At 44.0% G+C, this 25,930-nt stretch overlaps 1 protein-coding gene across 6 annotated transcripts in view; it reads left to right on the top strand.

Moving 5' to 3' along the window:
• SPAG17 (sperm associated antigen 17) overlaps positions 1-25,930 on the top strand; it is a 211,004-nt gene that overhangs the window by 127,664 nt on the left and 57,410 nt on the right. For all 6 annotated transcript variants that reach the window (XM_053288500.1, XM_053288499.1, XM_053288498.1 and 3 more), the window contains exons 26-31: positions 891-1,008; positions 9,668-10,107; positions 16,499-16,631; positions 19,423-19,640; positions 20,455-20,599; positions 24,028-24,182. In XM_053288500.1, coding sequence (XP_053144475.1) covers positions 891-1,008; positions 9,668-10,107; positions 16,499-16,631; positions 19,423-19,640; positions 20,455-20,599; positions 24,028-24,182 — 1,209 coding nt within the window. The remainder of the gene's footprint in view (positions 1-890; positions 1,009-9,667; positions 10,108-16,498; positions 16,632-19,422; positions 19,641-20,454; positions 20,600-24,027; positions 24,183-25,930) is intronic.

Raw genomic sequence — 25,930 nt, 5'->3', positions numbered from 1 at the left:
TTCAGGCCTTCTCTCTAGCTGAGAAGGCTCCCTGAGTTTGGAACATGCTCCCTGCTGAAGTAAGAGGCTTATCTCTGGAGGCTAGACCTTAAAAATACACTTGTTTAACCAGGATTTTGGTGGATGTTTTTTACTGTTAATTGTGTGTTGATTGTAAATAGCCCTGTTATTTTATCATCTGGCAGTGTAGAAATGTAATGAATGAATGAATGAACAGCAGAGCCAGGAAACTAGCCAGAAGTAGCTCACTAGCACAGGAACCAGAGTTATAATTCAGAACCCTATGAGGATGCTCTGGAAGATCAGAAACTCATGGAGTCTATGAGTTTAACTTAGAGGTGCACCTAGGTAATTTTGGAGCCTGAACCTAAAGGCCTTGACTTCGGCCCTGAAGTCCAGGGGTAAGAACGCCTCTGGTTTAACTAGGCATGAACTCTTGTACCTGGCCAAACAACATACTTAGCCAAAGAAGCCACCACCTCTATAGCCAGATGGTTGGCTCTGGAGGGCCAGAGATTCTCCTGGCATTTACAATTTAGGAGGTAGCTACCTGAGAAAAGAGAGGGAGAATACATACCATAAAAAATAAAAACGATGTAGGATGGTGGCAGACAAACAAAACCTTTAGCTAAGCATTATCTGGAGTAACACATGAAGAACTATTAACTTAGTGGTTTGTACCTAAGGTACAGTTGTTAAAGGAAGAGTGTCACCATCATTGAGATTGTTTGCACAGTGAAATTATATACTTACTCATGGTAGCTGAGTAAGCATATACTGCAGTTGTTGCAGTCTGTTAAATAGTAGTTGTAGCAGTGATTATGGAATGTTATGTTTTGTACAAATGCTATTAAAGTTATGCTATTTTCTGTGCCTTTTCAATTCTCTAGGTAGAAACAGATGAGCCAGTCCAAACACAAGCTGTTCCAGATGCCCATGCTTTCAATTCTCTGAATGTGTCTTGTCCCAATGGATTAGTGCTGACTTTCTATGGTCAAAAATACACAGGTTGGTTTTGTGAATTATGTGAACATTCCATTCATTTGCAAAAGTAATGGTGCTTTTTGTGAGCATAATGGACATTATGGGAATTTAATTCCAGCTAGGAAAGAAGCTCTGAAACTAGCAATTAGGACTGTTTTTAATAAATGATGTTAAAAATTGAGACCTTTGATTCATGCTTGTCAGAGTGTGGCTCAGAGGCAGGAAGGAAACTTACCATCTGGATCATGATCCATTGCATTCATAATGAATGGGTTCTGTGCCTGTGCAGGGACCTCTCGGATAAATTGACTAGCTCCTCGTGACGCCCACTCTGTCAGGCACATGCTCCATGCTTCCGTTAATATCGGCAGTTGGGGCGTCCTCTACTCCATTTTTATTTGTCCACCAAAGCGTCGACACCTCATTCTCTGGCTCCCCAGTGCAAATAGATTACTTATAGACATTAGAAATATGACTGGATATTGCTGTTTTGTTTTAATTTCTGTTCTGTTTGAAGGCTATTTTTTGCTGTTTGGAAATAAAGTTTGTTAAAAGGATTTTCACTATCTCGTTATGGTGTCTAAGATTTTGACAAAAACAACTTTCAAGCACTGTGTCAAGTGCCAAGCTAAGTTCCCGTCAACGGACTACCACGATGCATGCTTACTGTGTTTAGGAGAACAGCATAACCCGGCAATGTGTAAAATTTGTTGCTCGTTCTCCAAACAAATGCTGAAGAATCAACCGCTATGACTTTGAGTGGTGTTGTACGATGAGGCATTTTGACCTTTGACGCCGAGGCCAAATTACCCCTCAACATTCGGGTCGATATCGAGTTTGGCATCGTGTTCTACAGTAATGTGACTGGTGGATTCTGCAAATATGCAGTTGAAAGCCATCAAGGAGTCTAAATTTAAATGGCCAGAAACAGTGTTGAAACCACACCATAAGCATAAAATATGGGAGCACTCTTCTGAGGAGAGAGAGGACTCTTTTTCGCCGAAGAAACACTGAAGCAAGTCTAATTCCAAGAATAGCACACCTTCTCCTACTGCTTTGCAGTTGGAGACCCGGTCTTGGATATTGAGTGAGTTGCCATTGCCATCAGAACCAATGTCAGAGTTAGAACGAGTATTCTCAGCATTCTCCTGCCTCATGTCTGTATCTGCACCTTGTGATATCCTATGATTATTTGTCACTTTATGATATATGTAAATAACATGGCTGTTCTTACTAGGCTTCATTAGGTGATAGTGATATATGAATATATGGATTGATTACACTGTTCATTCAGTATGTGTATCTGTTTTCCCACTGCATTTGTGTGTTCTATCAACACGGTTTTCTGATTGAGATTTCTTGATTTTACGTGTTCTCCCTTTTGTATTGCAAGTCTAATTCCAAGCATAGCACACCTTCTCCTACTGTTTTGCAGTTGGAGACCCGGTCTTAGATATTGAGTGAGTTGCCATTGCCATCAGAACCAATGTCAGAGTTAGAACGAGTACTCTCGGTACCAACTATAACATCAGATAAGGGGTTTTCTGCACCGAAATCGATGCCAAGGTTGACAGTGGAGACCAAACATGGAACTTTGACCAGCGTGGCAGAGGGAGTAAAAAGGATAGTTATACAACTGTCTCCTGCTCAAACTCCGATGCAGTCCCCATCCATGGCAACGCCACAGTGGAACTATGACAGGGGAGATTATTTTGATTTTGGAGAGGAGACTGGGGTGAAGGAGTCTCCTGGGACCCCAATACGGCTGCTACCTTGCTGGCATTGTTAGATTCGTCTAATAGCACACCGTCGGGATCCACATTTCAAGGTTTTTCTGAGTGGAGGTCTCAGTGTCAAACAGGATTCCAAGGAGGGGCCCTTCTCAGTACCAAAAATGCCTTCAATGTCTCCGATACCGATTTCATCTACTACAACGGGGCCATTAAGATTGATGTCTCCATTAAGGCATACTGAGGATCATACTGCTTGACCTATTTCAATATTCTCAAAACCTGTGGCAACAATTACTACAGCTAGTTACATGCCGCTGTCGTGGAAGTCCCCACTACAATATGTGGCCACACAGGGTTTGGCGCCATCGAACCTATCTGGGGTCACACAGTGGAGGGAGATAACTCACACTTGTGGTTTTAGACACAGCTCTACAGTTTTTTATCCAGCTGATTATGTGGATTACCAATTGTGGATGAACCAACACAGCTATGGGTATGTACTGCATCGATGCCAGTCTGTGTACCATTAACAGTGCATACTACTACAACATCAATAGCTTGCCAGACAATGTTTCTTCTTGCACAACCTTTGCAACCAGTGCAACCTTCTGCCCCTCCTCCACAGGAACCATGTAATCCACCAAGAGAACCAAAGGATTCACAATTGCCTTCTCAACCAAAGAAAAGTAAAGAAGAAGACATCTCCTGTAGCACCTCCAGTGGATGATGATGATGACAGAGATGGATATACTACGGATTCCACAGAAACAGATTTAGATGGAGGTGAATTCCCTGCTGACCCACCAGCAAAAGTGCCTCCCAAGACTTTGCTTTTACCTACAGAAGAACTAAGAGCCTATCATGCTTTTAAGAGAAATGGCTGAGGCTTTGGGCTTAGAATTGAAACAACCAGAGGCTGAGCTTAAAGATCCAGTCTACAATATGATGGCTAAAGCAAAGACTTCACACCCGGTGGCGCTTCCCATGTTACCAGTTATTACCAAGGCAGCCTAGTCCGCCTGGGAGGTGTTGCAGACATCTACACCTACATCGAAAAGATTGGAAGGATTATATAGAATACAGGAAGAGGATAATACTTACCTGGTACTCCATCCAGTACCAAACTCTCTAGTAGTGGATTGTGCAACTTTGTTGAAAGGAGGTCAGCGTCATTCAGCTCTGTCTGATAAGGAAGGGAGAAAGATTGATGTATTAGGAAGAAAAATATATCCCACCTCAAGCCTGTCCATTAAGATTGCTAATCATGCTGCATGCATTGCTAGACATGGGCATTACTTATGGTATACATACTTTTATTTTCCAAGATTCCACTTCAGTGTCTCCAGAGGATCTTCAAGATAGGTTTGCATAGACTTATGAGAAAACTACAGCTGTAACTAGTCAGCTGCTCAGCACGTTCAAACACTTAGCTGAGATGGAATCAAGAGCCATGACAACAGCTGTAACACTATGTCAGCATTTGTGCTTGTGATCCACCAACCTATAGCAGGACATATGCATCTACAGCCTCTGCTACTACATCAGCCCATTATTGGTCATACAGGCGACAACAGCAGCGTTCTACCTTTAAACATCAGGAACATAAGGATTTCTTGAGACAATTTCATCTTTATCAAAGAAACAAGGGATTTGGACAATGGAATAAGGCACAGGCTACTAAACCTAATAGGGACCAGAATAAGCAGACTCTTTGATTTGCAGATCTGTCCACCGCAATTAAAACCAAAAGCACCAGTAGCACCACCCAAAGCTCACAACACCAGCTTTGTGATTGCCAACATGTCCATCAATCTGGCAAGTCATGCTCAAGCATGGCACCATATATCAATGGGTGCTAAAGATTATAGAATCTGGTTATACAATAGCATTCAAAACTTTGCCTCCATTTTCTGGGATGAAATGCACAAAAGCAACTCCTTTGTTGCTGGAGGAGATACAGGTGTTACTACAAAAGCAGTCAATTCTTCCAGTGTGGTGGACGGAGAGGATGTCCAGAATTTATTCCCATTAGGGATGGAGGCATTCAGGCAGTTATGGACCTGAGGGGACTCAATGTTTATGTGTGGGCTCGCAAGTTCGGAATGATGATGTTGCAAGGAATCCTACATCTCCCATTCAAAGAGGAGTGGGCTGCAACGTTAGACTTGAAGGATGCATACTTCCACGTGGGAATACGGGAGAACCATCGAAAGTATCTAAGATTTACAGTGGGCAATGTAGCGTGGCAATATACTGTCTTTCCATTTGGATTGTCAACTGCACCGCATGTGATCACAAAGGTGATAGTGGTAGTAGTGGCATACTTATGTACGTGTTATGGTCCAAGCCTGATTTATATACTAAATATGCTCATTAGCTAGCATACAAAATTAGGCCTGGCTCATAGTGTCACCAAGTGACCAAGTTCTTTTATATAGTGACCATGTAGGATCTGGGCGCAAGGAAGAAAGGAGATCAAACCAATCCTAAATGATACAATGGGCTTTATTGAGTATAAAAGAATAACAACATCAATCTAGCTGAGCAGAAAGCAGAACATCCTATCAGTATTACTCACCCAGTGTTCCTAACTAACGTATGTGTGTGTATTGAATCTTCCTAGAGCCTAATACAATTCGGATATAGATGGGGGAGGGGGTAAGGGGAGGGGGTAAGGAAGGCTAAAGGCTGGCATGGTTCGGGGAAGATCAGGAATTAGTAGAGGGACGAGGGGAAGGGGGAGGAAGGGGAAAGGATGAAGGTATCCAAGGCGTGTAAAGGCAGCATATTACCAGGATCAGAGGCTGGAGAGCAGTGGATCTTTCAGCTGAAGGAGCGAGGCTTCTGGCTGGAGACAGGAGCTTTTGGATCAAGCAGGCAGTTTGCTCAGAGCACGGCTGAGATTCAGAGCACCATGGCTGGGGAAGTCTTGACTTCTCACTGCGCAGTAGAAGTCACAGACAGTTCCTGTCCATGGACAGAGTTCCTGCTTGTTGCCCCACGGCTTAGCAGCCAACTCTGGAATTGCTTGTGAGCAGATCTTTCTTGTAGGCACAAGATTGCTAGCTCTCTGTCCAGTAGCCTCATTCTTTATAGTTGTATTTTCTTTTGATCTCTCATAGAATCTATTCAAATCTCATCTTTTCCTGGGTCCTCAAAAAGGTGACAACTTGCTGTTCCCTTCTGGATAATGCCTTTTAATTATTCAGGATATTGGCCAGTCCAGAGAGATCTGAATCTCATCTTCTGTAAACTGTGCGCTTAGAAAGGGAGGGGGGAACATTGCCCAAAGCAAATCTGCATCTCTGAGCTGCAAATGGGCATCTCCCAGATTTGCCAGCCTGACCCCTAAAAGGTGTTAAAGTGTTAGTAAAGTAAGAATTAAAGTCTATAGGTGTTTTCTTTGTGTGCATTTACCTATGTTGAATTTCTATAGAGAGCAATTGAGTCAATCATTGACAAGGATTAACATGGACTTCTTGCAACAGGAGAGGGGAGATCATCCTCTGGCCTCTTCCACAGACATTATTTGATAGTGAGTCACATTTTAGCATTTGGATTGTTCGGGCCTGGCTTTTGTGCTTCCTTGAGTACCCATTTCACAATACAATGCTGGATCGCCTCTTCTCTCACAGACCAGTTGAGATCTGGGGTGTCAATTCACCCTGAACCCAGGCATTAATTGAACTCTTAATATAAAATGAAATCAGACACAGGCCTGAATTCCATTTCCTTCTGGGTTGGAACCTCTGAGTCTAATATGTTTGTTGTGGTCCATAACATACGCAGGGCATCATGATCTTCCTATTTTTAAACGATTCGCTATTGGTCAGCGACAACAAAGGAAAGTTACATTCGCAGATTCGGTTTGTATTGCAGCTTCTTCAGGACCTGGGCATCAATGTCAACTGGAAGTTGAATCTGGAACCACAAAAACACATAGGTTACATTGGCATGGTACTGGATATGCAGTTAAAAAGGGCATTCTTACCAATGGAGAGAAATCAAAGACCTAGTTCATCAGATCACCATGAATCTGCTGCAATCAGCAGAAACTGTTCAATGACTTATGGGCTTGATGGCATCATACAATGCAACAGTGTGTTATATGTGTCTGAGGATGCAAACACTGAAGCTGTGGTATCTAAAAAATTTCCGCCCCAATGTGGACAGTCTACAAAAAATGCTAACGCTTCCACAGAATGTATTGAACTCTCTGCAGTGGTGGACAGTGCAGTCAAATGTGTAGGCAGGAGTCCCATACGAACCCTTGATCCCAACACAATGGGTGACAACAGATGCCTCCTTGAAGGGGTGGGGGGCACATTGCTTCGAGCATCAGGTGCAAGGTCAGTGGATGCAGCACTAGAGTCATATGCATAGAAACTATTTGGAGCTACTAGCTGTTTATGGCTCTGAGGGCATTCAAACCATTGCTTCAGAGAAGAGTGGTGCAATTTCATCTGGAGAATTCAATAGCAATAGCATATTGAAACAGACAAGGAGGGACAGTGTTCCTTTCCCTCTGTCTGCTGAGTCTTCAGATATGGGAATGTTGTGTAGACCAAGGAATCCATCCTTTAGTCATCCACATAAGGGGTGTAGAGAATGCTCTTGTGGACAACCTCAGTCGTGCGATTCAGCAGTATCGACACCATGAATGGGAGTTAAACAGAGTCTTTGACCCATGGGGTCATCCAACAATAGACCTGTTTGAGACTGCTGCCAACAGAAAGTGTCAGAGATACTACTCACATGCATTACTCGGCAAGGGATCTTTGGGAGATGCGTTCCAACACATATGGAACAAAGGGCTTCTTTACCTGTTCCTGCCACAACTATTGATAAACTGTGTACTGCCACAAATAATTTGGGGCAATACATCAGGAATTCTGGTGATGCTGCGGTGGACCAGGCAGCCATGGTTTGCGCTGCTTCTCAAACTCTCTCATGGGGGATCTTCCACAGATTCCCATTCTGACCAGACCTTCTGGTCTGGGGTGGTGGGGCAGTGCAACACCCCAAAGTAAAAACTCTATGGATAGCAGCATGGAGGGTCGGCTTCTAGATGAGATATTACTTAAAAACGGAAGGCCATCAATGAGAAATAATTACACTACAATAAATGGAAAGGATTCAAAGTGTACACAAGGCAACATGGATTCCTTTCTAGGAAGGTTATGCTGAGACAAGTCTTGCTTTATATGACCTCATTAAAAAAGAAGGGGTTAGCAAACGTGTCTCTCAGAGTGCATTTGGCAGCTATTTAATCAAAACACAAGAGTTGGGATTGTGCAACAGCATTCTCCCATCCAGATTGTAAGAAGTTACTAAAAGGGCTGAACAACTTGTATCCACCAATTAAGAAGTTAGTGGAACAATGGAGCTTGTTCTTGGTAGTATCTTCACTTACTGAGCAGCCTTTTGAGCCAATAAGAGAAGCATCTTTGAAACTGATAACTTTGAAAATAATTTTCCTGATTGTGATTACTACAGCAGGGCATGTGAGTGAACTGACTGCCTTGAGGAAAGGCCATACACTAATTTCATCTGCATAAAGTAATTATGTGCATGGATCCACAATTCCATCCCGAAGTGCTGACAGAATTCCATCTGAATGAAGATATATTGCTGCCTAACTTCTTTCAAAATGGAAAGGGCACTACATTCCTTGAATGTGCGATGTGCATTACTGTACTATCTGGAAAACACAAAGGACATGAGAAAGACAAATGCCTATTTGTAGCATTCAGGAGGAAAGCCAAGGGTCAGCCAATATTGAGGCAAAGGCTTGCCCATCGGTTGGTGCAGCTAATTGTGTTAGCATACAAATGAGGGGTAAATCTCCCACGTACCATATGATCGTATTCCACAAGGGCTTATGCATCTTTAGCAGCCCACCTATCAGGAATTTCTATGGCTGATATCTGCAAGGCTGCTACATGGTCATCTCAGCAGCCATTCATAAAGCATTACGCCATTGACCTGCGTATGGCAAAAGAAGCAGGTTTTGGGAGGAGTGTGCTAAAGCAGGAGCTGCCATAGCTTCAAGGGCTACTGTGCCCACCACCAATTGGGAAGCTGGCTAATCACCCATTCATTATGAATGCAATGAATCACGATCCAGATAAACTGGTTGCTCACCTGTAACTGATGATCTGGTAGTGATCCGTTGTATTCATAAGAACCTCACAAACCTCTCTGCTACTGTAACAAGAAGCAAATATACAACCTTAAAAGAACACTTAAAGATCGTCAATATATGGCAGTCTGCAAGAAACTGAGTAAAGGACGTCCCAACTGCTGATATTAACGGAAGCATGGCGCACGTGCCTGGCAGAGTGGGCATTGCGAGGAGCTAGTCAATCTATCTGTGAGGTCTCTGCGCAGGTACAGAACCCATTCATTATGAGTACAACAGATCACTATCAGATCATCAGTTGCAGGGGAGCAACCTGTTTTTCTCACATACAAGGTAGATGTGGCTGTAGCAGTTCTGTGTTTAAAAACATGGCACTGCCCCAATCATGTAGAAAGAGGAGGGAACATTGTAAACATAAAGTGGGTGCATGGATGAGAAGTGCAGAACCCTCTGCCCATGGATTCTCTCTGACAGTGCCTTTCTCCTCAGCTGATACCTAGGGCCAGTTTGGGGAGATGGTCTAAGCCACGAGCACAGAGAAGGTTTTCCACTTTCCACTTGCATACCTTTTCTGCTTTAAAAAACTGACTTTACTTTCACAGTCACACACACCTGATTGTATGTAATTTGATTAGTTTCTTGTTTTTAAACCAGTGGAACTGCTGCTGTAACATCTAGTTCAGAGAAGATTAAGCATAAATAGCTTTTGTCTTTATGGCATTCAGTCTTGACATCTCGATATATCAATGAGTTCCACAGGATTGATTGCATATACAACTAATGTGAGTCCTATTATGATGTGTGAAAGGTGGAGAAAAGGGAGACAAGAGCAAGAATTATAATGAAGAATCCAAAGCAAACGAGACTAAGCTGGATGAGTTCAAGGTGAATGAAACGAAGGCACAAGAGGTCAGTGTGGAACCAGCCAAAACTGATGAAGCCATGGCAAGCAAGGCCAAAGCAAATGAGGTCAAGGCAGATGAAGCCAAAGCCAATGATGAACCTATAGTAGATAGTCCAAGAACAAATGAGGCTAATGAAGTCAAGGCTGAGGTTGAAACAGGAGAGGACAATGCGGCCCAAGCCCAAGAGTTGGCTTTTGAAATTCTTATCAGGCAGAGCTATCCACAAAGAGTGAAGCATTCACAGCTACTAAAAACAGTGAAGAAACCAGTAGAACAAGAAGTGTCTAGAATTATTACCAGACAAGGAACTGTTGTGAAGTACATGCTGGATGGATCTACCCAGGTATGTTTATTTATTTTTCAAATGTGTAGACTGCCTCAAACTTCTGTCTATGGGCAGTTTACAACAACATAAAACAGATTAAAATGAAAACCACTTGAAACCATTTAAATCACAATACAGTTTAAAAGTTTGGGTGAAACAATAAGTCTTTAGAGACTTTTAAAAAGTTGTCAGAGATGTGGAGGCTTTTACTTCAGCAGGGAGCACATTCCAGAGTCTCAGGGCAGCAACAGAAAAAGCCCGTCCCTGCATAACCACTAGATGAGCTGGTGGCAATTGCAGATGAACCTCTTTAGATGATCTCAATGGGCAGAGGGCCTCATGGCAAAGAAGACATCCTTTTAAATACCCAAGGCCTAAGCTGTTTAGGGCTTTATAGGTTATAACCAGCACCTTGTATTTTGCCTGGGAACTTATTGGCAGCTAGTGTACCTCTTTCAGTACAGGATCAGAGATGACCCATAGACCAACCTGGCTGCTGCATTCTGTACCAACTGCAGTTTCCAGATTATGTACAAAGGCAGCCCTACATAGAGTGCATTGCAGTAGTCAAGTCTGGAGGTTACCAGCATAGTGATGCAAATCCTAACATCTGAACTTGGACTGCCCAAACTGGGTTGGCTCAATGTTGAACCCGGCTTGAAGTGAGCCGGCTCACACATCCCTACCCATCACTGCCTCCAGGCATCCATTTAGGGAGGTTATGCCTTCTCCTGATGTTTATGAAATAAATTTGGGTGTCATTAGCATACTGATGATTTCTGCCAGCTGCTTCATGTAGATGTTAAAAAGCATTGGAGACAATATGGAGTCCTGGGAGACACCATATAAAAGTTCAGATTTTGAAGAACTACAGTCTCCAAGGGACAGCATTGGGAATCTCTGTGGGAGGGAGTGGTGAGCCACTGCAAAGCAGTGCCTCGCACTTCCAACCCCTTCAGACTCTCCAGAATGATACTATGGTCAATAGTATCAAAAGCTGATGAGATATACAAAAGGACCAGCAGTCACACTCCCTCTGTCAATCTCTAGTTGGAGATCATCCATCAGGCCAGCCAAGATCTCCTAATTGGAGATCATCCATCAGGCTGACCAAGGCAGTCTCCACCCCATAGCCCACCTGAAAGCCAGTTTCAAAGGGGACTAGATAATCAGTTTCCTCTAAGACTGCCTGGGGTTGGGAGACGACCACCCTCTCAATTACCTTGCCCAACTACGGAAGGTTGGATACAGGCCAATAGTTGTTTAACTCTGAAGGATCTGATGCAGGCTTCTTTAGAAGAGATCTAATGATTGCCTCCTTAAAACAAGGAGGCATCCTGCCCTCCCTCAGAGAAGCATTTATAATATCTACCAGGCCTTCTACAACAACCTCCCTGCCAGATAATATAAGCCATGTTGGGCAAGGCTCAAGAGAAGAGGTAGTGGGCCTCGCTGTTCCAAGCAGCTTGTCCACATCCTCAGGAGTCACAAGCTGACTCCTGAGGAAACTGATCCAGCCTAACCACATGAGAGTTGCTGGACACCTCCACATCAGATACTGCAGTAATTGTGGGGTGCAAGTTGGCCTGAATGTGAAATATTTTATTCACAATGAATTCATTAAAAACCTCACAGTAGGTAATTGATGTTTCCAAATTCTCATTCAAGGGAGAAGGGGCACACACTAGCCCTCTCACAACCCTGAACAACTCCACTGGGCATGAGCTTGTGGATGCAATATGGGCAGAAAATAATTGCTTCTTTGCTGCACGTAACACCTGAGCATAGGTCTTCAAGTGCGCTCTAGGCTGTAATATGTCTGATTTGAGTTGAGTCTTTCTCCAGTTGCGCTGCATTTGTGTACCTTGCTGCTTCAGCCCCCATAGTTTTTCCATATATCAAGGGTGCAGTTTTGAACCGGGTCAGAGAGGACGCTTAGGAGTGATCATATCTACTGCCCTGGTGAGTTTGCTGTTCCAGTTCTCCACCAGGATATCAACAGGATCACCGACAGAGCCAACACTAAATCCTTCCAAGGCTTCTTGGAATCCTATTGGATCCAATAACCTTTTTGAGCAGACCATCCTAATAGGCCCCTTACCCCTGTGGAGGCAGGACATGGCTGTAAGTCCAACCTAACCAGACTGTGGTTCGTCCATGATGATGGGGAGATCATAGGAGTCCCCACCCATGGAACAGCACCCTGATCAGAGTAAAAGATCAGATCAAACATATGACCAGCAACATGTGTCAGTCCAGAGATCACTTGGGATATAGCCCCATAGTTGTCATGGTTACTATGAACTCCTGAGCCACCCTGGACAAATTGGTCCCAAAATGAACGTTGAAGCCCACCACCACCACCACCACAAGTCTGTGGGACTCCAATGCCAAGCCCAGGATCAAGTCCATCAGCTCGGTTAGGGACTCCGTTGGGCAGCGGGGTGATTGGCACACCAAGAGAAGTCCCAGTCTATCTCTGGTCTCCAAACATACGTACATGCATTCAATACGGGCAGATACTTCAACAGAGACAGGGAGAAGCTGGGACCAGACTGAGCCACCAGGCAGCAGGTCAGCCCCTTCATCCATAATCAGATCATGGATGATTTCTGATTTATTCTGGACTGACCTGGTATTACAGAGGAGCAAGGCGAGGCTCTGTGAGTGGTTGACACTACTCCCCAAGGTCAAGGAGCTGGCAAGACATCCAGTAGGGGAAACAGCTGATTTCCCTTCCCTTGTAATGGCCTGTTGACTTGCCAACATTACTTCTTCTATTTCCCCACCACCACCAGAATAGCTGCCCCATAATCAATGGATATCTCTGTTAACAGAGGTCATTTAGAATTGGTTGGAAATCTTTTTCTTTTTCTTTTTTGCAGAGGTGTGGTGTACCTGCAGTTCAAAATCTTGGTTAAGCAGAAATGTTGGTTAGGCATTCCCCAGCATCTCAGTTATTTATGATGGGTAGCATCTTTGTAGTAGCTTGGTTAAAAGGTGCCTCTTTGCTCAATTAGCAGAGGTGACATGTTTCCGATCATAGAGCCTTTCTGGAGCACAGGCAGCCCTTTAAGGGCTCTGGCACAACAGAACTCTAAGGGCTCTGGCACAACAGCATGCATGCAGGGGAAGTAGAGGAGTTATGCAAGGGGCCCTGATGCACCCCTGTAGTCTCTCCTTATGCACACACTTCATTACTCAGGATGTTAGCTACTGCACTCAAATCATATGTCTTCAAGTTTGATTTTTTCAAATTCACTTTTCCATAAGAACCTTCTCAGCCTTACCTGCTGGGCACTGCAAGGGCTAGAAATGGGCGTAACAAGGTTGGAGTGGACCGTGGGACAAAAAGTGAAGGTGGGCCTCTGTTCCCCAACATGCTTCTTCAGAGAGATGCAAAAGAGACCATGACAAAGATAGCTTACTTGTAACTGATGACAAAGGCCCCCAGCAACCTTTGGGTTCTCTTGTTAGCCTGGAAGCAAACAGCCAGGTTGCTGGGGCTGTAGGTTCTCTTCATTGCCCCCGAAGCATTTCCAGACAGGCTCGCTTCTCCTCCGGAATGGAGGCCGTGCGTTCACATATCGGCTAGATTTACCCCGAAGTCCTCTGGGAGGAGGCGGGCCGACCTGGCCCAGCAGGCGGGAGCAAGAGGTGGCAGTGGCCTGGCCCGGCCGCCTGGAGGAGGCAGCGGGCTGACCTGGCTGGCTGGAGCAGGAGGCGGTGGACCGGGCTGGCTGCCAGGAGGAGGAGGCGGCCCTGCCGGTGGGAGGAGGCAGCCGCAACTGGGAGTGGGCGGGAGGAGGTGGCAGGCTGGCTTTCTGGCCAGCCCGCCAGCCAGAAACCTCAGGGTGGGGGCAAAAAGTGGGCAAGGTGGCGGGGAGGAAGCGGGCTGAGAAGAGCAGGGGGGATAAATGGGGGGGGGAGCGGCTGGTCAGCCAGAAAGCCGGGTGTGCCAGAGGGGGTGGGGGGAAGCAGCGGCGGTAGGTTGGCTGGCCAGAGGTGCAGATGCTTTGCGCCCAGCCCAGCTAGTTCTCTTTATTAAGCCTAGTCTATTCTGAGAAATCAAAAATTGTCATCGGCATACAACAGGAGTGCTACTTTTTGGATTCCAACTGAGGGTGCAAAGAAAGAAGAGGATGTCATACTTGTAACTATGCTGTTTACATATATTTTAAAAATGAAGGTGGGCAATATACAGCCCTGTTTTACTCCTCTAGAAATTTGAATTGGTTCTGTCAGAGTACCTTGAAGCCCAATTCTAACTCGCATGGTATTGTCCCGATATAGCCCCTGAATCAGCCATAGAAGTCTTTTATCAATATTGGTTGTAGCTAATTTAAGCCACAACCAATCCCTGTTGACAAGGTCAAATGCTGCAGAAAAATCAATAAATGCCGTGTATGTATGTATGTATATAGCCCCCCCGCCCCCCACACACACTTATTTAGACCCTGAGTATATTTTGAAATTAAATGATGCAAAATATATATATCTGGTAGATGGTACATCTGCCTTTCCTAAAGCCAGTTTGCACCTAATGGATTATGGCATTTTCTTCCTCCCATATATGCAATTTAGGCAGAAGATAACAAGCATAGAATGTATAGGTCATATCGAGGAGACTAATGAGTCTGTAGTTCTTAGGTTCCTTTCTTATAAATGCTAGATGACCACCCTGTAGGAAAGATACCTGTGCTGTTTATCTGGGAGAATAACCTAGCTAGAAGTGGTCCACATCCAGTATAAATATGGATAGTGTCCAGTCCGCATTCAGTGTAAATATTTGAGAGGTAGCATATTTTCCCCAGGAGCTTTCCCTTAAGGATGGAAATCCTTAATTTCCATTATAGTGGCTGGAGGCACCTGGTAAATTGTCAAAGGATTTCCTAGGCTTATTATGTTGAGAGACCTCACCATTCCCAAAGATACAACTGAAATGGGTGTACCACATTGCAGGAGCAACTGGGGAAACCTGTAAAGAACTTTCCCAAATTATTTCCCCCATTTACCAAACTCCAAAATCTCTGTTCATTTATCTCAAGGAGGGCTAGGCCCCGGTTCTTCTAATTCTCAGTATAATAGATCTTCTTCTTCTCTCTGAGCAGATTTCTGTACTCCTTTTGGGACTGTGTTAAAGTAGCTAAGGAGGCTGGCATACTACTAAACCTGGGCCTCCTAATTAATTTTGATAACTCCTTGTTCTTCTACTTGCATTCCTGGTCAAACCAATTATGGCTAACGGGACCAGTTTTCTTTAGTTGTACTGAAGACACTAAAAGAGGTCTCAACAAACAATTATATCTTCATATACATCTTGCACTTTACGCGGGCCCTCAATTGCCTGCGGTCTCAGTTCTTGCAACCTCGGGCTGCCTAGCAGAGCAGCAAGGGTTAAGGAGGAGGATCAAGCAATAAATCTAACACACACACTAACACACACACACACACACACACACACACACACACACACACACGGCAGCTTTGTTGAAGCAGAATAGGGATTAAACTGAATGAGTGGAAGTTGGTACCTATTCATACATACTACTCCATATCTGAAGCCTGAAGTGCTGCATTCACTGAAAGGCTTTGCCACGTCCACTTGATACTGTTAAACCCGGCCTAACAAAGAGATAATAAGAATAAGTTATTTAGATGCACTAGGGAGAGACTCTGACAAAGACTGTGTGAGTGAACAAGTCCTTTCTCTGTCTTGGCTCAAAAGGGTGTAAGCGAGTCACTGGGCATAGCTAATGTTTCTGAGCTTTCAGCCTTTGCTTGATTCACAATGTATCCCCCTGTTAAAAATTAGTTACCAACAAGAATATACTGCAGCTGTGTGTTTTTCTCTAAAAAGAGGAAAGGAGGGGAGGGAAATCCCACCGTGACTGTAGCAAACATATACAAATAATATAAAGCAACCAAACTGTGGAAATATATATTGAAGACAATGAACCAATAGTAAAATAATATCTAATTACTGATACTCATGAACCAAAAACCACAGAATTGGGCAATAATAATAATATGTACAATAATATTCAAACCATCACATAATACAAAATTATTCAGCAGCCCTATTTTGTCTTGCTGGTCACACCTTCTCTGGAAATGTTGGACTGTTATTGCATATGTTTATATTCTTCTATTTTGTCACGGTGGGATTTCTCTCCCCTCCTTTCCTCTTTTTTGATTGATTCCGTGATTGCCCTTGTGTGTGTTTTTCTCTAGCAATTTTAATCCCTTTTTTTTTTTTGCATTTTTCAGAGCTTTCATGAATTCTTGATGCTTTTTTTTTGCCATTCTTGTTTTTTATTTGAGCATTTTTGTTATGTTTAATGCAGCAAATGTATTTCCTGTTATTGACTGGGAGGATTTATGAAACCTTTATTGTGCTGATCCTTAGATTCTGTTTGCTGATGGCACCGTGATCAGGAGTCCGGATTCTGGCCCTGTGATACCACCTCCACCTCCACCTCCACTTAGTACACCACGTACAGAGATCACACCATCTCCTGAACAAAGCACCAAGAAAAGTAGTAGGTACCTTTCCTGTGGAGCCACCTAATGGTGCAGCGGGGAAGCAACCTGCCTAGAGAGCAAGAGGCTGTTGGTTCAAATCCCCGCTGGTGTGTTTCCCAGAATATGGGAAACTCCTATATCAGGCAGCAGCGATATAGGAAAGTGCTGAAAGGCATTGTCTCATACTGTGCGGGAGATGGCAATAGTAAACCCCTTCCTTATTCTACCAAAGACAACCACATGGCTCTGTGGTCACCAGAAGTCAACACCAACTCAACAGCACAATCTTTCCTTTTTTCGCTACCTTTCCTGTATCAAGACATAGGCTGTCTTCATAACTCTCACTTCAGATTTTTCTTCCTAGCACTGCTGAGTTGCTGCGTTGACGTGCCCTTGTTTTCCAGCAACCTGTCACTATTGGCAGAATACATTACAAGCAGGACAGTTCCCAGTCCCACAACCCAGCCCTGTATTTCTAACTTTGCCAAATTGTCATTGGGTTCAATTCCTGGTGTGAAAGTGGAGGGCACATCACACTCCCTCCAAAAGGTAAAAAATGTAAAAAAACCACTTGTAAAAAAATTACTTTTCATGCCAAAAAATGCAATGTGTGAGCCTGCAAGCAGTTTGCCAAAAAAGTGGGAAGAATTGGATTTTGGATTGCCTTTTTAAAAGTGGCAGTTACCAATTTAAAGGAGGTAACCTGCAGTGTGATCAGTATCCATCTTGGAAAGCACTTTGGCAGGAGACAGGGAGGAATGTGGATTGTGTTGGGGATCACTTATATTCAAGTAGGCAGTTGTCACTTTTAAAGAGACAAAGGTTTTTAATCCCAATTTACATGTACCCCCAAAGGTCACTAAAATGGGGGGGGGATATGGAGGGCAAAATATTTCACAAATCAGAGTCAACCATTTCAGTTTAGTGCTGTGTCTAACTCTCAGGCTCTAACAGTCCAAATTTGTAGGGGCTATCCATGATGTTTCCTACCTGCTACTTCAGAGTAAGCATGTTTTCTGAAGATTCATAGAACTGTAATTCTGGGCAAGTACCTGGCCATCTTCTAGGTCAATAGCCTGCATTGATTTGTCCTTGTGAGCTACAATACAGTTTCTGTGTCAGAAAGTAAAACTCATCATTACACAATGATGACTGTGTACACAGCTGACCAAACTGCAGTATATTCAGGTAGTAACACATTGTGTTTGATTAAACTGCTATCTTGTGGTCATGAAAGTATTCTGTCATGTGATCAGTGCTATTATACAATGAACAAGTAGTTCTGGTAAGAATTAATCTGCCTTCTTGCCTTTCACTATCCCTACAACTGGACTAAATTTGGTCCCAATTGGTTAGACAGTTCACAAGTTAGCCCACGAGCCTAAAAAGTGCATGTGTCCACCATCTTGAATGGGATAGATGACATAATCACAAACTACTCCACTGAGTTGTCTCTATGTGTCACTCACTACACCTGTACCAAATCAGGTTCAAATCAGCTAGGCAGTCCACAAGTTAGCCCACTTGCGCCTCAAATGTTTATGCATCTGCCATCTTGAATTGGGGTGGATGACATAATCACAGACTATTTATTTTATTTATTTATTTATCATATTTTTACACCGCCCAAAGCTTACGTCTCTGGGCGGTTTACAAGATTAAAAGTAAAACATTAATTAAAAGCAAAAACAAAATTTAAAAGCAAGAAATTTAAAACACAATTTAAAATTTTAAAACTATATTCCAAGAACAACATTAAAACAATCAAAACAATATAAGTTAAAAGTCTGGGTGAAGAAATGTGTCTTTAGAGACTTTTTAAAAGGTGTCAGAGATGGGGAGGCTCTTATTTCACTAGGGAGCACATTCCAAAGCCTCGGGGCAGCAACGGAGAAGGCCCGTCCCTGAGTAGCCACCAGACGAGCCGGTGGCAAATGCAGACGGACCTCTCCTGATGATCTCAGTGGGCAGTGGGGTTCATAACGAAGAAGACATTCTCTTAAGAACCCAAGGCCCAAGCTGTTTAGAGCTTTATAGGTTATGACCCACACCTTGTATTTTGCCCAGAAACATATTGGCAGCCAGTGTAACTATGTTGTTGAGGTGTCCATATGTGTTCTACAACTGTACCTGATCTGGCTCATATTGGTCCAAGCATTGAGAAGTTGGTGGGATACACACACACACACACACACACACACACACACACACACACACACACACACACACACAGAATGCTTGGTGTTCTCATAAGCATACTTTCCTTAAGGAAAGTAGGCTACTAAAATGGCTGGTTATCATGCCCTTGAAAAGGGAATCTCTTGCCTTCTCTGAAAGCACCTTAATTTATCTGATGCAATTCAACTTGAAAGGGGTAGGTAAAGCTTCAGCTTTTGCCAACTGGAAGGACAGGGAAACTATAACCTATCTTTGAAGATTGGGCAGTTCAAGGGGCGATTATGCCTCCACTTTACAGACTGCTAGATCAGGTCAACAGATACCTGGGGAAGACTTTGATGGTCTGGCAATGGTCCTCTTAGGAGTAAGCTCTGCATCCATCTCCTCCTCCTCCTCCTCCTCAGTAGTAGCTGGTGCTAAAAAGAAATCAGTTCTGTCTTGGCACATAATCAGTCCAGAAGCAGCAAAGAAGGAATAAAGTCTTCCAGTTTCCACTTTAATATGCTTCTAGGTTTTAAGAATGAGAAAAGGTTCAGCCTTTCAAATGACCCACAGACAATAATACTTATAATAATGAGGATGCTATCAGTGCATATGACTAACCTTTCCTTTCTTCTTTTGATTCTCCAGGGAAAAGTAACAAAGGTGCTGTTGCATCAGCAAAGGCGGAGACAGTTGAAACAGTTGCTCAGGATCACTTGTCTGAAGCAGAACAATCCCCAGATGCCTTAGCAGGCACTTGGATTACCACTACCCCATTAGGCATTCAAATAGGCACCAAGGGATCCGAAAGACTGGATCTAAAGCCATTTTTATTCTATCAGGCCACTGATCCAGTTAATGGAACGGTAATGTTAGATTATAATATATCATATATTTTGATATCTCTGTAAGTGGCATAGTGATCACATGCTACATTTATTTGTTTATATTTCTCCATTACAATTACAAATGCAAAGTCATTAGATGCCTTTTTGAAAAGGTGTTGGACATAACATATATTTCTAGAATGTATTTTAAAAACACAGGCTATCCTGACAAAATTTACTTGAGGGAGACCCATTGAGATTAAAAGGACAAGTTTGGCATGCCTAGCTTGCCCTTTTAATTTATTTGGAACTTCCGTGAGTAAATTTATTCAGGATGTCAGCATCTGACTTGATGTTTAACATTAGGGATGTGCATGAGCTGGTTCGGTGCCGCCTCCTGGGAAGCACCAAACCGGTTCGGGTGCCTGTATTTGAACCAGCTTGACAGGGCAGGCAGCGGTTCCCTTAAAAAGCAAGTAAGGAGCTCCTTACCTGCTCCTCTCTGCCCCACCACTTTTCCTCTGGTGGTGCCCACTCTCCAAATGCCACAGAGCTGTTCCCTGAAGCCTCCATGTGATGTCGGCACGCACATGTCATGCACGCCAGCCATGTGTGTGCTGACGCTGCGCGCAGGATTCAGAGAACAGTGCCGCAGCCTCAAGCGGACGTTTGGAGAGTGGGCACTGCTGGCGGACAAGCGGCTGGGTGGGGACAAGCAAGTAACGAGCTCCTTACCTGATTTTAAGGGAACCACTCCCCTCCCCGCCGGCTGGTGCACAAACAAGCTCATGCACATCCCTACTGTAACATTAATCTATCCATAAACTTCATCCATTTTCTTCCATTATTCCAGATAATGATAATGAGGGAAGATCGAGTTGTGGTGGTAGAGAAAACAGATGGTTCCAGAATAGTAGACCATGCTGATGGCACCAGAATAACCACTTTCTACCAAGATTGTGTGGAAACTGTGGTGTCCAATGACAATGAAGAAACAGGTAAACATTCGCATAATTCTCATATGGCAGACTTTCATGACAAGCAACGAGACAGATTAATTTTGATTACTTATTTTAGATATTGAGCTTTCTAGTCCAGGAGCATTTCCAGACAGGGCTTTTAGTTCGCTTCTCCTCTGGAATGGAGGTGTGCATTCACATATCAGCCAGATTTGCCCAGAAATCTCTGCGAGCTATCAGGGAGCACTTCACACACAATTTGGGTTTTTTTATTACGCATTGGAGTGGAGCCCAATTTACGTCTGGGGTAAAAAAACACTTTTTGCATCGGGTTTTGGGCGCAAATTCAAATTTGCAGTAAAGCTTTGCAGTAAACCCACGGTAAAGCCTGCTGTCTGGAGATGCTCCAGGCAATAGAGACTCCACCAACATCAACAGAAAAAGCTTCCTGTGTTTTGGTATTTATTCTCATAGTTTCCTCTGCATATTTTCTAATGTCTGCGTTAGGTATGTCTGCTCATAGTGGTTGCTTATTCGCCCCTGTTCATGACAGCTGATCTGGTGATTAGATCATCCAATTTCTATGCCACAAGCAGAAGCTGCAGTTTCATCTAGTGATGGACTTGATTTGGATGGGGATTCGAGTTGGATTGGGGTTGGCAATTATAGAAGAATTATAGAAAAATCCACAGGGGAAGTTCTCTTTCGTCCAGGAGTTCTGAATGTGCTCAGAATTAACACCACCCCACACACCCCTTGCCTGGCAGTTGTGGAAGCGGCTTTCTGATAGCAACTGTTGCTTTGATGACTTCAGCAGCAAAAGTTCCTGCTGCTTGGGGTAGTAACAGCAAGGTAAGAAGGAACTCTCTCTTCTCCCTGGTGAACAGAACAAGTGCTGCTATGACAGCATCCCATGGACCCTGGGGAAATCTAATTCCCCCAAAGTCCTTGCTTTTGGGGATGCTGCCACAACAATGTTCATTCCAGGGACCAAGATAATGGAGGCAGCAGAGGAGCTGGAGTTGTGGGGAGGAGGAGGAAGAGACTACCGTTCCTGCTGCTGACCAGTGGATAGGGGAGAGGGAGGAGCTTGATTTCAGCTTGATTAAATTCTGAACCAGAAGAACTCAGCATTCATAATGCTTGCCTTTGTATAGAAGGTGAGCATTACATGTTACCAAGTACCAAAATTTAGGAGATTTCTGACCCTCGCGCACTTGAACGTTCTCCCTTTGGCAGTACTTGATGGTAAATTCAAACTACTTCCTTATGATCAGCGCTGTTGTCCCTGCGGCTCAGGGGACATAGAGTCTATCACCCATGTTATTCTTTATTGCCAGTTTTATAAGGACGCTCGCACCAAATTTATTGCTCCTATTTTAGCCATTTATCCTGGTCACACAGACCAATTTTATTTGAAATTATGTTGGCCAATTTTAAACCTGTAATTTCAGATAATGTGGCAAAATTCTGTTTTGTGGCGTCGAAGCTCCGTAAAGACTGTATTAGCAATTTGAATAGTTTTGTGATTTTGTAAACTTTTGAAATTTTTGAATTTTCTTATTAATGCTATTAATTGTTATTGTTTGTTAATCTGGTCTGTGACTGCAATAAACATACTACTTCTACTACTACACGTTACCAAGGTTCGTATTGTGGAGCATTAGGAGACATACTACTTCTGAGCCCCCATTAAAAATGGTAGCTGTGTATAAAATTATAGTTTTGGCTTGTGACAAATGGACCAGATAATCTGTTCACCATGAGCAGGGATCTGTGAAGATCAAAGAGCATTACTGCCAAAACTAGGGTGGTAGTCAGTATCAATAAACCAGTAGTCTCAATCAGTATGAAGCAGCTTTATATGTTCAAATTGTCAGCCATCCTGGTACCCAATAGTGGGGAGAACCATATTCCATTCCACACAAATGTCCATGCCTTATGGGAACACTCTTTTGTCAAGTTTTTCCATGAGTCAGCTGCCTCATGGGATCTTCAAAAAGGGTCTGTGTGTCTAATTTGATGATGATGATGATGATTTATTCAATTTCTATACCGCCCTTCCAAAAATGGCTCAGGGCGGTTTACACAGAGAAATATTAAATAAATAAGATTGATCCCTGTCCCCAAAGGGCTCACAATCTAAAAGAACAGCAACAGTCACTGGAAATACAGTGCTGGGGGTGGATAGTACAGTGCAGTTACTCTCCCCCTGCTAAATAAAGGGAATCACCACATTAAAAGTTGCCTCTTTGCCAAGTTAGCAGGGGTTCAAGTTCCTTTGAAGTTCGTGGCTAATGCATAACTTTAAAAGAGCTCACTCAAAACCATGGTGATTTGCTTCTCTGTAGATCTCAGGATCTGGAGCTCTGGCAGCCAATAGGGGTTTAGATGCCTTTCATAAGCACAAAGGGTACCAAGGCCTGGCACTTCCTCCATGAAAGTAGATTTGTTTCATACATTCTGGAGATGTTTCTCCTCGGGTTCTCTCCTGTTCTCTTTAATGAAATTAGGAAAGACAGACACTGGGTACTTGTTAAACCTTGTGGTTCTTTCTGGATTGACCTGAGATATTTTGTACCTCTTTGGGAAACCACATACCAAAACTCCACCATTTCCAGATGCCTCAGTACTGCATGTTATTGGGCTAATGGTCATTAGGACTTCTTGCTTCTCATGGAACTACTGTCCAGTTGTGAGGGGAGTAATTGCACCTGCTGCTCTAGGGAAGCAGTTACCCTCTTGGAGGACACGTCTAGGGCACCCAAATAATCTTTTTAACTCATCATAAAACAGATATATTCTCTTTAACCAAAGCAGCATTTGTCAGGTTAGTGACAGAGAGTGGCGTTTTTATATTGCTTGCAGCTGCTAGTTATGAGACCGTTAGTTCTAGGGTAGTTCCCCTAACTAGCAGCTCACAGACAATATAAACACTTCACTGCTTTTGCATGTCCTAAATGCAATTACTGCCTCCTCATAGTGCCTTAAGAGAAATGGGGAAAAACAATCTCTCTCTCTCTCTCTCTCTCTCTCTCTCTCTCTCTCTCTCTCTATATATATATATATATATATATATATATATATTTTCCCCTGAGCATTTTTGTTCCAGAACTGTAATGTATTGAATAGGGCTTTTGCTTCAATTTGAGCTCAGTTTGGAAAGCTGAGCTCAAATTTCCCTTGGTATCCTAGAGGTACTATCCTAGATGTGATGACTCCTTCCTCCTGTCACCACTAGAACAGAAACCTGCTGATAACTGACTGCTCTTTTTCAATCTGTTGGCCCAGGAACTGTCTGTTGAATAGGACCACAATAGTTACCTCCTGATTTTCCAATAAATAAATGTCAAGAGCTCAGGAGTAATCCTCGTGAGAAAGAACATCACTCCACCTCTCAGGTTAGAATTATCCATAGTTCAATATAAATTCTCTTCTGAGATATTTTGGTCTGATTTTCTTCATAGATAGTAACTACCAAGACATCATAATGAAAGTGAAGTGTGTGCGTGTAGAGAATCCAGACTTTGCAACTGTCATAACAAATTGTGAGGACAGCACCTGTTGTACCATCTTTGCTGATGGAACTTCGATTATATCGAAGCCACAAGGAACATATCAAGTGAGTCTAAAATTGATAGTGTGCTGAGGTGGTCTTAAGCCTTATGTCTCCTGATGTATTTCCCTTTGCTTTTGAAACCCCAATTTTTCAGTCATCCACATCTAAGGTTTCAGGCAGGAGTCTAACCTGGAAATGCTAGGGATTGAATCTGAGATCGTCTGCATGCAAAGCAGATGTTCTACCTCTGAGCTACAGCCCCATTCTGTGATTAGGAGTATTATGCTGTCAGAACTCTTCTCGGTTGCTGGGGTCAAGGCCATCTCTATGGGTTATCCTCATCACGTGCTCCAGGGGCAGGACTTAAATTAATTAGTTGAAGAAAGACCCGGGCTGAGGAGAATGACCCCACCCAGTTCTTTCAGTCCTGCGTAGCTCCAGGCAGGCTTTTCTCTCTCTCCGTTTATTCTAGCCTTTTCCTTCAGCAGTTTTCTTCCTTGCTATTTTCCTGTGCCCACTCTTGCTTGTTTTCTTTCTGCTTACCTTCCTGCAAAAAAAAAAAAAAAAAAAAAAAAGATCGTTCTTCCTTCGTTTGTCTCCCTGCTTCCCCCTCCTCTCCTTCCACCCCACCCCCCTATGGAGCTATCAGGAACGCCTTTGCATATTTGTGTTCCTGCTGGGAAGCCGAAGAGGGACTTTCCAAAGGGCACTAAGCGCCCGGTTCGTCCCTTCCACTGCCGCCCCCACCGGCTGCCGGAGTGCCATCCAAAGGAGAGCCGGCTGCAGTGCGTCTCCCGCCCTCGGACGCTGGAACGCGCCCCATAGCAGTTCAGCAGACCTCCTCCAGCCCGGGCAAGACGACGGAGCCCTTTCTTCCCCAGGTTCTGTGGAGGAACGCAGCAGCAGGGCGCCTAGTGATTTATCCGCTGCCGCTGCAGAGGGAAAGGAGAGCGACACCAGAGGCCAGCATGGAAGTGGCGCCTTCCCCGGCGCTCCAAGAGGGCGCCTGCCCTGAAAAGCCCGCCAAGAACGTGGCTGCTCTGACAGAGGTCCTCTCAGCGCCTACTCTTCAGAATGTGGTGAGCTCTGCCCAAGCGGGGGTACCTCCACCGCGGGGTCTCCGTTTGCTGCATCACCTGCCTCTATGCCCCCAGAATGGCATGCATGGCTAAAACATGCTATGGTGGATACCTTTTTGCAATTGCACCCCCAAAAGCGTAAAAAACAATCCAGAAAGAGGAAAAGGGACTCTTCCTCTGAGGAGTCCTCTGAGTCCAGCCCCCCCTCTCCCTCCCCCAAAAAAGCCAAAAAGAAAAGGAAGCACACTAAGGCTTCATCAAAGCAGTCTAAGGCCTCCTCCCCTCAGGCCACCAGGGCTCACTCATCTGAACTCTCAGATCAGGATTCTGGGGATCCAGACCCTTTAAAGTGCAAGCCCGCATTTCCATTGCAGTACGCCAGACCTGTGGCCTCTAGCGGGGGCTCCCACATGGAGGAGGTTCAGATGGACTCTGGAGAAGAGGCGCAGACGCCAACTACCCCTTTGGATAAGGAGGAGAGCGAATGGTTTGGGGGGGGGTGAGGAGCCTGAACCCTCTCATGTCTCTCAACGCCTGTTTGGCCCAGAGGACTTTAACCCTTTAATGACTAAAATCCTTACAACTATAGGCTTGCAATCCAAGATCCAACCTGACTCTACTCCCGCTTCTAAGGGTGACTTAGTGTTTCACAAGGCAAAACCTAAGGACATGCTTCTCCCCTTGCCTGACTGTTTCATGGAGAGCATTTAGGGAGAAATGGGCCTTACCCAC

Source organism: Hemicordylus capensis, chromosome 2 (assembly GCF_027244095.1).
Source record: "Hemicordylus capensis ecotype Gifberg chromosome 2, rHemCap1.1.pri, whole genome shotgun sequence".
Taxonomy (NCBI): domain Eukaryota; kingdom Metazoa; phylum Chordata; class Lepidosauria; order Squamata; family Cordylidae; genus Hemicordylus; species Hemicordylus capensis.
The sequence above is the reverse complement of the archived record's forward strand: the minus strand, read 5'-3'. Positions and strand labels throughout refer to the sequence as shown.